The sequence below is a fragment of the Dasypus novemcinctus genome, chromosome 10, assembly GCF_030445035.2.
Source record: "Dasypus novemcinctus isolate mDasNov1 chromosome 10, mDasNov1.1.hap2, whole genome shotgun sequence".
Taxonomy (NCBI): domain Eukaryota; kingdom Metazoa; phylum Chordata; class Mammalia; order Cingulata; family Dasypodidae; genus Dasypus; species Dasypus novemcinctus.
Window position 1 is genome coordinate 98,771,845 of NC_080682.1, and position 18,059 is coordinate 98,789,903.

Genomic DNA, 18,059 nt, shown 5'->3' on the forward strand with positions numbered 1-18,059 from the left:
CCTATGAGAAAAAAGTGCAGCCTGTCCAGGAGTGACGCCACACACAGGGAGAGCTGATGCAGTAAGATGATGCAACAGAAAGATATGCAGATTCCCGGCGCTGCTGACAAGAATATAGGCAGACACAGAAAAACACACGGCGAATGGACACAGAGAGCAGACAACTTGGGGGTGGGGGGACAGGGAGAGAAATAAATTAAAAAATAAATCTTAGAAAAAAATAAAGGAAGTTTACCTTATTTTTTAAAAATCCCTTGACTGTCGATGTGAGGGTATATTTCTGAATCCTCAATTTGATTCCATTGGCAAATATGTCTATCTTTTTGCCAGTACCATGTTGTTTTATCACTGCAGCTAAGCAATATATTTTAAAATCAGGAAGTGAGAGTTCTTCAACTTTATTCTTCCTTTTTAAGAGATTTTTGCTTATTCTAGGACCTTAATTTCCAAATAAATATGATAACTTCTGCAAAAAAAAAGGCATTGGAATTTTTATTAGTATAACATTGAATCTATGAATCAGTTTGGGTAGAACTGTTATCTTTACAATATTTAGACTTCCAACCCATTAACACACAATGTTCTTCCAACTATTTAGGTTTTGTTTTCTTTTAGCAATGTTTGGTAGTTTTCATCCTTGGTTAAGTTTTTTCCTAAATATTTAATTCTTTTATTCACTATTGTAAATGAATTTTTCCCTGACTTCCTACTCAGATTGCTCATTAGTAATGTATAGAAATGCTACTGAATTTTGCATATCAATCCTGTATCCAGCCACTTTGCTGAACTCTCTTCTGTTGTGGATTTTCCAGGATTTTCTATATATAGGACCGTATCGTCTGCAAATTGTGAGAGATTTACTCCTTCCTTTCCTATTTGGGTGATTTTTATTTCAATTTCTTGCCCAATTGTTTTACATAGAACATCTAGTACAATACTGAATACCAATGGTGGCAGTGGGCATCCTTGTCTTGTTCTCAATCTCAACAGGAAAGGTTTCAATCTTTCAACTTTGAATGTAGTGTTAGCTATGGGTTTTCATATATGCACTTTACCATGTTGAGAAAGCATCTTTTGATACCTATCTTTTGACTGTATTCAAGAAAGGATGCTATATTTTGTCAAATGCCTTTTGGCATCAATTGAGATGATTATGTGATTTTCTTCTTCAATTTTTAATATGGTGTATCAAAGAAATTGATGTTCTTGTGTTGAACCAAACTTGCATAAATGGGATAAAACCCACTTAATCATGGTGTATCATTTTTTTCACGTGCTCTTGGAGTTTGTTAGCAAGAATTTAGTTGAGGATTTTTGCATCTATATTCATTAAAGAAATTGGTCTGTAATTTTCTTTTTTCATAGTATCTTTATATGGTTTTGGTATTAGAGTAATATTGGCTTCATAGAATGAGTTTGTTAGCATTCTTTCCTGTTCAAATTTTTGTAAGAGTTTGAGGAAGATTGGTATTATATCTTCTTTGAATGATTGGTAGAATTCACCTGTGATGTCATCTGGTCCTGAGCTTTTCATTTAGGGGAGGTTTTTGAGGACTGGACTGCTTCAATTTCTTTCATTGTGATTGGTATGTTGTGGTTTTCTGTTTCTCCTAGGGTGCAGGTAAGTTGGTTGTATGTTCCTAGGAATTTGTTCGTTTGGTCTATATTTTCTAGGTTGTTGGTATAGTTTTTCATGGTATTGTCTTATTTCTTTTATTTCTGCAGGGACAGTGGTAATGTCTACACTCTCATTTCTGATTTTATTTGTTTGCATGTTCTCTCTTTTTTTCTTCATCAGTATAGCTAAGGTTTTATTGATTTTGTTGATCTTTTGAATAAAGCAGCTTTTGGTTTTGTTGATTCTATTGTTTTTTTGTTGTTGTTGATGTTATTGTTCTGGATTTCATGTATTTCAGCTCTAATCTTTGTTATTCCTTTCCTGATGCTTGTTTTGGTATTAGTTTGCTGTTCTTTTCCTAGTTCCTCTAGGTGTGGATCTAGGTCTTTGATTTTAACTCTTCTTTTTAATGTAAGCATTGAAGCTATAAATTTCCCTCTCACTACTGCCTTTGCTATGTTTCTGAAGTTTGATATATTGTATTCTTGTTTTCACTCACCTCGAGTTATTTACTCTTGAAATTTCTTCTTTGACCCACTGATTATTTGAGAGTGTTGTTTTATCTCCTTGTATTTGTGAATATTCTCTTTTCTGTATCTTACTGATTTCAAGCATTCCATTATGATCAAAGTAAGTGCTTTGTACAATTTTATTCTTTTTGCATTTATTGAGACCTGTCTTGTGACCAGACATAAGGTCTGTCCTGGAGAAGGAGGCAAGAGCACTTGAGAAAAAGCTTTGTCTAGCTGTTTTGGTATGTTAGGTTCTACAAATGTTTGGTAGGTCTAGTTGATTTATCATATTATTCAAACTTTCTGTGTACTTAATTATTCTATGTACAGATGTTCTATACAATGTTAAGAGTTGGTTATTTGCCTCTCCAACTATTACTGTAGATCTATTAATTTCACGATTCAGTTTTGTGACTTTGTGACTTGTTTATTTGGGGCACCCATTTTAGGGCCATAAAAATTTATTATTGATATTTATTTTTGGTGAATTGCCCCTTTTATAAATATAAGATTGCCTTCTTTATCTCTTATAATAATATTGCATTTAAAATCCAGTTTTCCTGATATTGGTATGTAGTACTACTCCAGATCTTTTCGGTTATTATTTGCATAATAATAATTATTATTTTGCCATCCTTTCATTTCCTGCTTGATTGTGTCCTTGCATCTAAGGTGAGTCTCTTGTAGACAGCATACAGATGACTTCTATTTTTTATTCTATTTTGTCATGCTATCTCTTTTAGTTAGGGAAGTCAATCTATTTATGTTCAATGTTATTACTGTAAAGGCATTACTTTCTTTGACTGTTTTATTCTTTGGCTTCCCATTGTCATATTTTACTATTGTCTGTCTTTTTACAATTTGCTTCAACTCTCTTGCTGTTTTCTTTTCCTTTCAGACTGCTGGACTCCCTTTATTTCCTGTAAGTCTGGTCTTTTGGTAACAAACTGTCTCAGTTTTTGCTTGTCTGTGAAGATTTTAAACTCACTCTTAGTTTTGATGGACAGTTTTGATAGATAAAAGATTTCTTGGCTGGTAGTTTTTCTTATCCAGTACCTTAAATATTGCATACCACTGCCTTCTCACCTCCATGGTTTCTGATGAGAGATTGACAATTAGTCTCATTGAACTTCTTTTGTATGTGATGCATTTTTTTTTCTTGCTGCTGTCAGAATCTTCTCTATTTCTAGCATTTGGCATTCTGAATAATTAGTGTCTCAGAGGTGGTCCATTCAGAGTTATTCTGTTTGGGGTCTGCTGTTTTCCATCAACATTGTTATTTATGTCTTTCATTATAGTTGGGAAATTTTAAATCACTATTTCTTCAAATAGTCTTTCTGCCTCTTTTCTCATGTTCTTCTGGGATACTTATTACCCATATGTTTATGTGTTTTGCTTTGTCATTCAGTTTCTTTAGACCCTATTCAATGATTTCCATTCTTTTTCCTTTTTGTCCTGTCTTTCCAAGTTCAGTTGCTCTGTCCTCTAATTTACTAATTCTGTCATAAGCTAATTCAGATTTCCTGTTATATGACTCTAATATATTTTAATCTCATCCATTCTGTATTTCATTCCCATAAGTTCTGTTACTTTAATTGCATTCTTTCAAACTGTTCTTTATACTCTCCAAATGTCTCCTTAATATCCTTTATCTCTTTATCCATATTTTTCTTCAACTCCTTGATTGATTTAAAGATTTATGTTAACATCGTTGCTTAGTTGTCTCTTCAAGACTTTTAGTTTGTTCCTTTGGCTGGGCCATATCTTCCTGTTTTTTAGTAGGGCTTGTAATTTTTTGTTGATATCTATGTGTACGGTTATATTGTTGCATTTACTCTAACAGTCAGCTTCTATCTTTTGCCGAGTGGTTTTGTTTCATGACTGATCTTTGAATTTGGGTCAACATATTCTAAAACTTTAAAATTCCCCTGCTTAAATGATCAAAATAGGGTCATAACCCACTAAGAGTGTGCAGACCAGACCCACAAGGAATTGGGTCATGAGAGACTTCAAGACTCCAGAAAGGCCTAGGACAATTAGCAAGGAGGATATGATGGACAACCACTATACCAAGGAACCGAGAGAGTCTACAATGAAAGCAAGAGTCGCATCGATCAGCCAAATGGGACTGAAGCCCCCTCTCTTTTAGAATTGGAGTGGCTATCACCATCCCAGAATCCTCAGGTTTGGAAAATGAACTATAGACTAGAGTGAACTTACTGGTACTCTACTATAGACTTATTGTGATTCTAGCAATGGAAAAATTTATATCATTGATGTTGAGGCAGTAGCTGCTGGAGATTTTGATGTCAGGGAGAGGGAAAACAGGTGTAATACAGGGGCATTTTCAGGACTTTTGAATTGTCCTGAATGACATTACATTGTCATACAGGTCATTATGCATCTTACCATAACCTGCAGAATTGTGTGGAAGAGAGTGTAAACTACAATATAAACTATAATCTGTCTTTATTGGCAGTACTCCAAAATGCACTCATCAATTGCAATGAATGTACCACGCTGATGAAAGATATTGTTAATGTGGGTAAATACAGGTGGTATGGGGAGCAGAGCATATGGGAATCCCTATTTTTTTAATGTAACATTTAAGAAATCTAAATGTCTTCTAAGAAATAAAAAGAAAAAATATATTAAAAAAACAAACCTCCAAAAAGCTTTCTTTTTTCCTTCTTGCTTTTCCCTAGTTTGCCTGCAGGTGGCAATCTCCAATGCATATTTCCATGGAAGTGTCTTTTTCAACCTGTACTTACTGGACTGGCAAGCTGAGTTTCAAAGCCTGGCAGAGCTGTGTTTCAAAGTCTGCTCTGTGAGCCAAATTTTCTAAAGAGAAAACACTATCTGCTTTCAACTGCACCCTCCCCATTCCTGGAGAGGAAGACCTACATTTCCCTCTCATTTGGCCACCATGAGTCACGGGCATTCCAGAAGCTGTTCACCTTGAAGGTGGGACACGAATACCATTCCCAACCACCGGGAAAAGTAACTTAGAGTTTTCGTTTTGACCTCTTCTTCTTTCTGCCTTCTCCTTCCTATGCCATGTACATTACTCCCCTGCTCTTCAGATCCTAAATGCAACTCCCTAGGACAGCTTCTTGCCCTTCCTCCATTGTTTTTGTATGAAAGTGAGCCCTGCTGATCTATTCTGACACCAACTTTTGGATCTCTAGCTGGTGTTATATTAGTTTTAATTTCCAGCTGTTGGAATATGATGTGCCCAGGTAGAATTTTCTTAGTCCTAATGATCCTTGAAGTTTATTGATATTCTTGAACCTGCGCATTTTTTCTAGGACACTTGAAACTTTTCTTTTGTTGTTTCTTAAACTTGTTTCCTGACCCTGTTTTCTGTGTTTTCTCCTTCTCTGACTACACTCACACATTGTCAGATTTGATAGTTACACATAATTCTTTTTTTCCCTGTTAATTTTCTTTCAGTGCTTTTCCTGTTTGCTTTATTTTAGATTGTTTCTCTCAGACTCTCTCCATAGCTACTGAAATTCAAGTTTACTTCAAGTTCCTCTTTCTTCTTTTTTTTCAATACATTGGTAACAATGATATACTTATAAAGTGATTTTTTTTCCTCTTAGTTCAGGTATTAGACTTTCTATTCTATAATTACCATTGGCTTCATTTATATACTTTTCATTTCTCTGTTCTCCATCTGGCAACTGATTATGTCTATATTTTTATTTGAGTGTATAAATATATTTGTGAAGTCCTTTTTAATCTAGTTTCAGAATCTCTTCATCATCCTGGATTTTTTTCTATTGCTCTTTTGTTTTATTTTGTCAATGGGTTATATTTTTCTACTTTTTTATTTGTCCATTTTATGGTGTATATCATGTATTGTTGATGCCCACCAGGTTGTGATAATCTGGTTCATATTATTTTATGTAAAGTGAGTCAAGATTTGTTCTAGCAGTCAGTTAATTTACTGGAGGATCATCTTGGTGCTTTTGCATTTTGGTTTTAGGTTTTATTAAAGTGAGTATTTATTATGCCCTTATTCATGTTAAAGCAGTCCTATACTTATGGTATGCTTCCAGAGTTTCAAATCAAGGCATAAAGTATTGAATGATGTTTTTACACCCTCCTTGCAGAAAGTACACTGTATTCGAATACCGTATGAATTCCAGAATCTCCATCTAACATATAACCCATTCCTGCCCCCCTGTAATTGTTTTTGCCAAGCTTTCTGGAGCCATGCTCTGTGAATATGCACAACAATATTTTGTAAAAAAACTCAAATGGATATCTAAGCAGGACTCCTTCCTCGGGAAATTCCTTCCTATCTAGTAGTTGCTCCCAAATTTTGATCTATCTCACTCTATCTGAAATCTGATCTGTTCTATCTTCAGTAAGGGAAGATTTGCTCTCAATTGAATGCAAGTTCTCTGTCTAGGTTTATAAAGTGCCCTAGGCAGAAAGTCAGGGTGAATATGGAGACCACCTTTTGTTACCCTTGATACAAGAAATCACAGCTCTGCACTGTCTGCTTTTCATGTCTCATATACTTCATATATCTTGCCCAGGATGAGATTTGCAATTTTGTTTGGATATATATTCAATAACCTTTATTTCCTGATGGTATATAGCTATGAGATGAAAGGTTTTTAAGGCCTCTGTGTATTACCACATTCATACTCAAGTTTGACAAAGACTGTCCACAACAAAACTGAGATTTTTGTTCTTTTACAACTATAGGGTGAAACAGAACTTTTATAAAACATTACTTTGCTACAATTTCTTTCAAATTGTAGCCTTGGTGTGGAGAAAGTGGCCACAGTAGCTGCTAAGGGTAGAGAGAAGGAAGAAGAGGTATGATGTGGGGGCATTTTCAGGACTTGGAGTTGTCCTGGGTGGTATTGCAGGGACAGATGCTGGACATTGTATGTCCTGCCATGACCCACTGGGTGGACTGGAAGAAAGTGTAAACTACAGTGCAAATCATTGTCCATGTGGTACAGCAGTGCTCCAAAATGTATTCACCAAATGCAGTGCATGTCCCACAATGATAAGGAGGTTGTTGATGTAGGAGAAGTGGGGTGAGAAGGGTGGGGGGTATATGGGAATGTGAAATTTAAAAAAATATTGAGAGAAAAAAACAAATAAACATTACTTTGCAGAGCATGGATGGTTTGCCTTTATATTCAAAGCTGTGGCTAGTATTTTGATTTCTATTTAACTACAGAGACGTGTCCTCAGAATTGGAAAATCCTTCATTCTACTAATCTTCTATTATTTCTGTTGGAACAGGAAAAATTTTCTCTGTTGCACTTGTATGAAAGTTATAATAATAGCTATTGTTATTGACTAAATATTCAATTTGTGTCTTTTAGGAACGATGGTAAGTGATTTACATATACTATTGCATTAAATACTCAAAATATTATTGTTTCCTGTAATTATATTTTATAAGAATTATATTTCTTATACATATTAAACATAGTATATGGTCGTGAGTATTGCCATGCATTGTTATAAATCCTTAAATAGTTTATCCCATTTAATTCTCACAATAATCCTATGCACTGGTTTTTCTCAATAGCTAAATTTCAAAGATTGGGAAACTGAGTCATTGAGAGATTAAATGATATACTCAAATATAGAGATATTAAGTGACAGAGTTGAGATTCAAACCCATACAGTTTGATCCCAGGGCCAATGTTGTTACCCATTACGTCCATTTTCTCCCAATGCTTATACTAACATATTTTAAATGCATGAAAAACGAGAAAGGAAACTCATGCAATTTGTATCACTGCAAGTGTTGGAGACCATTTTCAACACTGATGTCTGATGTTGAAACTTGTACTCTAAAACACACCATTTCTTTTTAGCTACAATATTAGGAGACTTAGTAACCTAAGCATTCAGACATAGACAGGGAGGGCCAAAGGATTTCCCAGTCACAATGGCTCTCTTTATAACCCATTGTGGAATTTGTTTGGCAATGATATGGTTAAAGCCAGCTGCTGTTCCAAAGCCCTTGGTGCCTATCAGGTTCTTGTGGGGATGATGCCCAGGGTGGCTGGTTAGCTGTAAAATTACTCTCCATGGAGGAATCTCTGCCACTGGACTCCTAAGAAGGGGAAAAGATGTTCTCAGTTCTTGTCTCCTTGTGGGTGAGTCAGTGAGGTGGGGTTTGGAAAGGAAAAAGTAAAAGTCATTGGCGATGGTTCTTGTTAGTGCTCATTTAAGAACAATGTTAGAATGTGTTTAGTTAAAACCCTGAAAAAAGATGGTAGAGCAAACATTTGGAGGAAAAGAAGAGGCTCTTCACTTTCAGGTACCAGCTCAGAGCTGTTGGCTAAATTTCCTGAAGACCTCATCAAATGTTCAAATGTGCTGTCGTAGCAGAGGAAAACAGTTAAATGTGAAATTTGGAGACGGACAGGTAACGCACCATTGAAAGTCTTCCATGTCTTAAATACAGCCTGATATAAGTAGACTGATTCTTTGCCAACAAAGTGAGGAAAATTTTGAGTGACAGAATGGAACAGGGGTTGTTGGTTTATGAAGGTAGTCTGAAAAGACATGTTCTTTCTTCTTGCAAAAAGGTAGGTGAAAAAGATATTAACTGAATCAATAAACTCAGGGCAGTGAAGATTAAATAAAATTCTCTGTAAATCTTGAAGAATAATCCCTGAAAGAGTTCTTTGCATTTTGAGCATGGTAAGTACATTTAGAAATAATTAAGGAACAAGCATTGGCAATCCTTATTTACTTCCTGTGCACTTTTTAGAATACTAAGAACTCTTCCATCCACTGTCTTATTTTATTGTCAAATAAATTTATGTGATCGGCATGCTATAAGAATTAGTGCAATTGCCTCCTTCCCCCTTGTTTAGAAGATGAGAAGAACTGAAGTCTTACAGCATATATGAGTGTATGTACATAATGTGAAAACAGAATCTTCTGTGAACATGAAACCCATTGTTTTATTACTACCACAGCTGACTGTGGGCTCTTAAAGCTGTTGACCTGAATCGTAATGTGCCTGCAGAAGAAAATCAACATTGATATTGGAAAATCCGGAATGACTTCTCATTTTTCTCCATGAAGCCACAGGTCTACAGATGATTGAAAAATCTGTTTACCAGTCAAAGGAACAGTTGCTATTTGCGAGAAGCTAATAGTTCTTTGTGAAATCATTCTTCTGTAACCCTCCCCTATGTGATGTTTCATTGTACTTAACAGACTCTAGACACTATATGAATAAATTAAGAGTGAAAAATATATATGAAAGTGCCTTTTTTTTTTTCTATATGTCAATTATAGAAGTACTGAGTTAGTAAGGCATGTGTTCAAGGTTCTTCCCCACCAGAGTTTGGGTGATAGTCAGCACTAAAGACCACACTCTTGTGCTTATTATCATCAAACCCTTCATTCGTCAAGTATTTCTTAAATATTAAAACAAGGAAAATATATTACACAATTACAAGCTCATCAAATTATTTTTCTTCTATGCAATCAGATGAGTGTAATATAAAAAAAAATAATTGGGACATGGTCCACGTATATGAACATCTCAATGCCTTTTTCCATAATATTATTTTCTTGAAGCCTGAGTAAATGCAGTAAAATTAGAAATCCTAGCTCTGCTTACCCTAAGTACAATTGCTGTGCTTGTTTCTTTGCATCTGAGATCTATGGGTGAGGCAAGCGACTTTTCAGTTTTTAAAGAAATATTAAAGATTTTCTCCAGGTTTTAAAAACACTGCAGGATGAATGTGGATGGGGAACTAATAAAGAATATTCAAACAGTTAATCTGAATACATAATTCTCACCAATGTCCCTAACTATGTGTTCACCTTATTTCTCATTTGTTCCCTCTGTCAGTAACTGACTAGAAATTCATAAAGTTAAATGTGGGGGTTAAACAACTTGCCCAACTTCTTGAAGCAACAGAGATTAGCCAACATATATATATTTATAATTTAGTACTTTTCCCAACAATTTATTAACCGTCACATACTATCCTTTTTTATTACAATTGCCATATATTTTCTGTTCTTTAACCACCAGTGATTAAATACTCTTGAGCATCCCATTCAAAGAAACTCTTTTTGTGCCTGGCCATGCCTGCGGCATATCAGAGGTTGGCCCTGAGGAGCAAGGTCTCTTCTTGCCATTCAGAGTCACTAGGTATACATATTCAGCACAACAGAGAATTCTCTGTATGCTTTTAACATTTTGTTTTGTTTGAGATTTTTTTTTTATATAGGTGAAATGCAGTTCCTTAGGTGATTTTGTTGATTCTAGTTCTCTGTTTTCTTACCTTTCATACTTCTATCATAAATTCAGCTCTAGCAGATTCCTGTCACCTCATTAACCCAAACTCTAATAATTTGAGATTTTTCCTGACACTTCTCTATGAAGCTCCTCATAATTATATTCACCTTTATTTGTCTTGTTCCTACGTGCTGTTATCTTTATCCCAAATGGTATCTCCTCAGAAAACTGTCCCCTAAACTCTCAGTCTAATGCAGCATCACCTTCTCTTGCCACATTGTTTTATTTTTCTCACATATTTAAAATAATCTTGTTTCTGATGTTTCCTTCATTACTGGTACCTTATTACTATTTTCATAAGTCTATTCCTACATATTGAACAGTGCCTTGGACACTTTAATTATTATATGGATATAATAAGGTAGGCTGATAGATGAAAACCCAGAAGGGGCTAACATGTAGGAAATGAAAAATTAAGATGAATGGGAGTCTTTGGCTTACTTTTTTTTTTTTTTTTAAGTTATGGGGAATTGAACCCATGACCTCATATGTGGGAAGTCAGAGCTCAAGCACTGAGCCACATCAGGTTCCCTATGTTATTTTTTTTTTCATTTGTTTTGCCTGTTGTTTGTTTTTGTTTTTACAGGAGGCACTGGGAACTGAACCCCTGACCTCCCAAGTGGAAAGCAGGTACTCAACCACTTGAGCCACATCTATCCCACTTTGGTTTACTTTTCATTAAAAGTGAGGTCTGTGAGTATCCTGATTCTTGTCAACAAGAGCTGGCTATTGTCCTCAGCTACAAGCCACAGTACTCAGATGTCAAAGCACTGAGCCACCTAGAATTAGGTGCTCCTTCATGACCCTCCTAGATTTAAGGAAGTTATGCACTTGAGATCTTAGAGGTGATTTTTTAATCTAGACACCAGGCATGAAAACTCACCTTTCTACTTCTGAGGGTTGAAATATTATAAAATGCTCTATTTGTAAAGTGCTTTAAGTGAAATATAAATGCAATGCATTATGCTTGGGCATTGCTATCTGCAGAAGAATAAGTGGCAGGATTAATTATGTAGCCCTACTTTTCGATGTCAGAGGAATACTGGACTGTGTGTCCTAGAATAGATGAGAAGCCTGGTAATAAAATAAAGAAAAATCAATGTCATTTGAGAAAAAAAGAAAGCACATAAATCTAGTAAATATATGCTTAATTAAGACTGTTCAAGATTAAGTTGTCCTAGCTGGTTATACTTTATGGTTTTGTATTCCTGGAAAATTTCAGAGATCACCTGTTTTTATGATTAGGAGGAAAGAGGAAAAGCTTTTGAACTGAATTCTCTTATGTGGTGTTATCAGAAGAGGAAACCCATACTGGATTAAATATAGGAAGGTGACTGAGTTGGCAGGAGATTGCATCCAATTGTCCAGGAAGCAAATGCAGAGAGGACAGATCGAATCCCAGAGAGTGGAATATCTCTGAAATATACAGTTTCTATGTGAATCAAAATTGTAATTTATTGACAAGTAATTGCCTTTTCTGATTTCTGGATTCTCTTTAGTTTAATGCTAAATAGTTAAAGACTAGCTTTAAGTCAACCAATCTGACATTATATGAGTTAAGAATCATTCTATTTAAGTAGTGTATCACATGCACAGATCCATTCAGAGAATTACTCATATTTAGATATATGTTTAAGCTATTTGTCATAAGTTGGCATTTCCAGTTTATGTGTGTGTGTTTGCAGGTGGTATTTGTGTGCTCACACAGGTTGCTGATATGCCAAGGGTTTTTTTTTTTTTTTAGTTATGACAGACAATGCCTGCAAGCTTCTCAGATTTACCACATGGTAGAATAACTATTGAAAGACAGTGCGAAGTGATGAAAGGAGAACTTGACTTGGTAATTGAGGCCATTTGGATTCTGAGCTGAGGTTTGACACTGTCTTGAAACTTAGAATTCTTTTCCCAATATGTATAATGATGAGTTGGGACCAAATCTGTCTTCTGTTTGTTTTCAGAGCCATGTTTAAAACTCTTCTGTGATTTAAAGTATAATTTATTGTGTGTCTCCTGAGCTAGGCTTACCATGTAGACAGGATTTTTTCTAATAGTTCAAACACAGCTTTTTTAAGAGCTTCTTATCTATGGACAATGGGAGATACTTAGGGAAATTATAAGTTCATGAGTTACCAGAGAACTATTTTGGGGAATTGTGTAAGCATTCAGTTTATACTACACATTCTGACCCATGAATTCCTTTGATTCTAGGGCCTGTGATTGCACTTATGTTCGGAGTTCTGTTCCTCCAGATCACCATGCCATCTTCCAACCATACTGACACTTACTTCCTCCTAACAGGCCTCCCTGGCCTCGAGGCTGTGCACAGCTGGCTCTCCCTTCCTCTGTGTGCAATGTATGTGGCATCTTTCACAGGGAACAGTCTGATCCTGTGGGTGGTGAGGTCGGAGCCCTCCCTGCACCAGCCCATGTATTACTTTCTTTCAATGCTAGCAGTGACCGACCTGGGCCTGTCTGCCTCCACGCTGCCCACCATGCTCACCATCTACATGCTGGGGCTCAGGGAGGTGGTGGTGGATGTGTGCTTGGCCCAGCTCTTCTTCATCCACACCTTCTCCATCATGGAGTCCTCTGTGCTGCTGACAATGGCCTTTGACCGTTTCATGGCCATCAGCAACCCGCTACACTATGGCACCATCCTCACGAGCCCCCGGATTGCCAACTTGGGCTTGGCCATCGTGGTGCGCAGTGTCAGTCTCCACATCCCAGCCCCCATCATGCTAAAGAAGCTGCCTTACTGCCAGCATCACCAGCTTTCCCATTCTTACTGCCTGCACCCAGACGTCATGAAGCTGGCCTGTGCCGACACCCACATCAACAGTGCCTACGGTCTCTTTGTAGTGCTCTCCACTCTGGGTGTGGACTCAGTGCTCATTGTCCTCTCCTATGGACTGATTCTATGGACAGTGCTGTCCATTGCCTCCAAGGCCGAGCGCCTCAAAGCCCTCAACACCTGTGTCTCCCACATCTGTGCTGTGCTGCTCTTCTACACACCTATGATTGGCCTGTCCATGATTCACAGATTTGGGAAACAGGCTTCCCCGTGCAGTCGTGTGCTGCTCTCCTATCTTCACTTCCTCACACCTCCGGTGCTCAATCCAGTTGTTTATACCATCAAGACCAAGCAGATCCGACTAAGGATGCTGCGCCTCTTTCAATTGCGTGGTGGTGGCATCAGAGTCAGCCAGCGACATTAAATCTTTGATGGAAAGAGGAAAGTATACAGCGATGATAGAAGTAAGGAGACACCATCCTCTTCCCAATGAAGTCATCTCACTCATCATGGGAAAAAACAATCCCCCTTCTTATTTACCTATCTTTCATTAAACAAAGTTTAATTGAGCACCTAACATGTTCAATAAATTATTATAGACCTTGGATATAGAAATATAACATATGTTACATAGATGCAGATGTGTGTATATATATAGATACAGATATAGATATAGAAAGATAGATATATGGAGGAGAGGTTCATATTATTATAAACCTTGGAAATAGATAACGTATGTTATATAGATGCAGATGTAGATATAGAGATATATGGAGGAGAGTCTCATATTATTAAAAACTCCATAAAATAAACTGCTATACTAAATGGAAATGAGAGTTTAAACACATTACTTAGGATCTTTACAAATGGATACATATAAACATAGTTCTTTGCCTTAGACCCGAGGAGAAAGAATTTTTGGCAAATGGGGATAATGGGCATGGTTGAGATTCATTGATAATAGAAGTATTTTAGAATATCCCCACTAAAACATACTTCCTAAGAAGACAGGGATTCTTTCTCTTTTGTTCAATATGGCATCCCCTCTCACAGATGGACTGCTTTTCATATATTAGGGTTTAGTTCTATATTTGCTGTATGAAACAATGAATAGATTAATGATTAATGGGTTAGATTATATAAACTTTTTTTTTTAATTCGATAGGTGTAGTTTAACAGAAGAATCATGCAGAAAATTCCCATATACCAACATCCCACTTGCAGTTTTTGCTATTATTAATAATTTGTATTAGCATAGTACTATTATTAAAAGTGATAGAACTTTATGATTATAATTATACTCTTAACTATAGTCCATAATTTACATTAGGGTTCATATTTGTGTAATATACTCCTGTGGGTTTTTTAATTTTTTAATTTTTATTCTAGCAACATATATACAACTTAAAAGTGTTCCTTTTAACCAAACTCAAATATATAATTCACTAATATGAATTACATTCACAATGTTGTGTTACCATCATCACCATCCATACCAAAACTCTTCCATCACTTCAAACAAAACTCTATCAATTAATCACTAACTCCCTAGTCCCTACCCTCATCCTTCCCCCTGGCAACTTGCATTCTAGTTTTTGACTCTATGAATTTGCTTATACTAATTATATCAGTGAGATCATACAATATTTGTTCTTTTTTGTATGGCTTATTTCAGATAACATGATGTTTTCAAGATTCATCCACGTTGTTTCATATATCAGAACTTCATTCATTTTTATGGTAGGACAGTATGACATTGCATGTATACACCACTTTTGTTTATCCATCATCTGTTGCTGGACACTGGGGCTGATTCAATCTTTTGGCAATTGTGAATAATCCTCCTAAGAACAATGGTGTACTAATATCTATTTGAGTCCTTGCTTTAAATACTTTTGGTATATACTTAGAAGGAGGATTGCAGAGGCATATGGCAAGTCTTTACTTCCTGAATAACTGCCAAACTGTTCTCCATAGCGGCTGCTACATTTTACATTCCCACCAAAAAGGAACGTGTGGGTCTATTTCTCTACATCTCCTCCAACATTTTTTTTTTCCATTTTTTAGTAGTAGCCATTCTAGGGGGTGTGAAATAATATTATCATTATGTTTTTATACAATTTCCCTAATGACTAATGACGTTGACTATCATTTTATGTGCTTTTTGGCTATTCGTATATCTTCTTTGGAGAAATATTGATTCAAGAGTTTTGCCCATTTTCCAATTGGGCTGCTTGTTTCTTTCTGGTTAAATTGTAGGACTACTTTATATATTTTGGTTATTAAACTTTATCAGATATGTGGTTTCCAAATATTTTCTCCCATTATGTTGGTTGTCTTTCTACTGTCATACTCAAGTCCTTTGATGCACAAAAGCTTTTAATTTTGATGAAGTACTCTTTATCTCTTTTTTTCTTTTGTTGCTTCCTCTTTTCATACAATGTCTAAGAAACTGTTGTCTAACATAAGTTCCTGAAGATGCATCCCTAAGTTCCCTTTAGGACTTTTATAGTTGTAGTTCCCACACTAATGAAGTAGGAGACATTATGATGATTTTTGTCTTCAGATTTTAATACCGAGAACCTGCATCCCACAGGTCTCAAAATATTTGGTATTTCTATGTCCCCAGTACACAATAACCTAAGTAAATGGCCATAAGTCCCTCTTCAGAAGGAATGGGAGACTCTTTACTGTGTGTACTTGCTAAGGTATTATAATTCCCTTGCTCCTGGGAAATCAACCCCTCTTTTGCACAGTAAATGCCAGGACAGAAACCTGATTGAAATCCATAAAACAGACAAGATGTTATGTTTTTTGGGGAACAGTTGTCCTCAACCTTCCTGATCATCCACTTTGATTTCATTAGAGGATACACACTGAGTAGCACTATTGTTGACTGCCCATCATTTGACTCCTTGGGATATTGTACTAACAATCTGCTCAACAATCCTGGCTTCCCCCATAGTGCTTGCCCTTCATTATATAATTATGTCTGCCTGAATCCTGATGAGTTTACACTAGTAATGGCACTTTTTAAAATGTCCTGTTATTACCATGCAGCCTACATCTGCATCAACCCTGTACATAAAACCCTAGCAGATCTGGCATTTCAATCTTATTTGGCATGAGCCATCATGTTTCCTGGTTTGAGCCATTATCATAGTTGTGTTTTCACCACCTGGTGGGGTCCTTGTCAGTCCCTTAAGTTGTGAATCTAGGAAGAATGCTCTCAGCTCAGTAAACTCACTCTTTTCTAGTCACATATCCTGTACCCTTGGAAACAAGGTTATCAGTCTAACTAAAGCTTTGAAATGTTATTACCAGATTTTCTCAAGGGTCATCTCTCAAGATCTACATTATAAATACTGCCATTATTATTAACTATAAAAATTCACACCCCTAGTTTCTTCAGTAATTTCCATAGTAATTAAATTTTGGAGGCATATTTCCTTAAACTGGCATAAGCATAATCAGTTTATTGACCTTACCCTGCTTTATTCTACATATCACAAAAGTTTAGACAAAACTTTATTTCTTCAAGCAGTTTTTTTTTCTTTTTCTCTCTACCACAAAACATAGAGGTGATAAAAATAAACAGGCCAATGAGCTGAGGAAATGAAGCAAAAAGAGTTACTCAGATGCTGTAGTTAATGAACTAATGTAATGAGGGCAAGCCTATGTGTTTAATAAGATAATATCCATATCACTGGGACTTAATCACATAATAATTTCCTTAAGAGATTTAGATTAAGATCTTAGTTTGGTATAAGATCCTTTTTTTATCCCTTATAGATAAGCAGAAGAAAATACAGACATGAGTTTTAATATGAATATAAGAAGAGTCACACAAAGAGGAAAACAAAACATAATTTACCCAGTGATAGACTCTGGGGATATACTCATAATAATTTTGTCTCAACAAGCAGGATTCTCATGGAAAAAGCTCAGAGGGATTCAAATACAGACTGGTAAACACATACAAACACACACACACACACAGACATATAAACTGCCTTCTCCCAGACATAACTTTAGAAACTATTCTTTATGCCTATGGTCCAGAAGTACTGATCTGTGGAGGGAAAACAGGTAATTCTTTTTTTACTGACTGCAATGCCAAGACAGGGATCATTTCAAAATATAATTATTATCTCTAGACTTATTTCTTCTCCAAAGTTTATTATATAAGTAGTTAGACAAAGGCCTGTAGAAGGATGTTTCCTCTTGAGACTCTGGCTCATTAACCCTTTCTAAGATGTAAATTTCTCTCTGAATAACTATATTTCCCAAATGAGGAATGGAGATGTTAAATGCAAGCAATAGATCCTCAGTATTCATGTGTATTATTTTAGAAAGAATTCTTGGGATTTTATTTAGGCAATTTGTAAACTTCAAATGCCTCCTAATTGTTTCTGCAGCCAGCAACCAGAGATTCAAGCAATCTATTTGGTGTTTAAATACAGCTAAGAAAACGTGGGGTTGTCAGCTGAGAAACACTATAATAACCAGTATTTAAAAGACAATACTACGTAAAGGCTGGGTTTGAAATGCTTTATGTGAATTTCCTAATGTAATCTTCCAAGCCTACTATGCAGTAATATTATTAGTTATTATTTTTATCAGTAATTCATAAAAATAAATCTAGGCCAGAAGATGTTAAGTAAAATGTCCACAGAGAAAAAATTATTGACCCCAAGTTGATCTTGTGCTTTTCATTTTTATGTAGTGATATGGCTAATTAAGGAAATCAACACAATATGTGGTAAAACTCATTACTACAACTTTCCATTTCTGCACTGAGTTAGTCTCTGTCCTGTGGTTTGA

General features: G+C 35.9%; 1 protein-coding gene across 1 annotated transcript; it reads left to right on the forward strand.

Annotated features, from left to right (window-relative positions):
- The first annotated feature begins 12,699 nt into the window (after positions 1-12,699).
- On the forward strand, positions 12,700-13,659 carry LOC101440243 (olfactory receptor 51G2-like). Its single transcript, XM_004471737.1, has one exon. The coding sequence runs from the start codon at positions 12,700-12,702 to the stop codon at positions 13,657-13,659; it is 960 nt and encodes a 319-aa protein (XP_004471794.1).
- Positions 13,660-18,059: the final 4,400 nt, after the last annotated feature.

Coding starts and splice junctions, on each gene's coding strand:
- LOC101440243 (XM_004471737.1), top strand. CDS start 12,700: ATGCCATCTTCCAACCATACTGACACTTACTTCCTCCTAACAGGCCTC.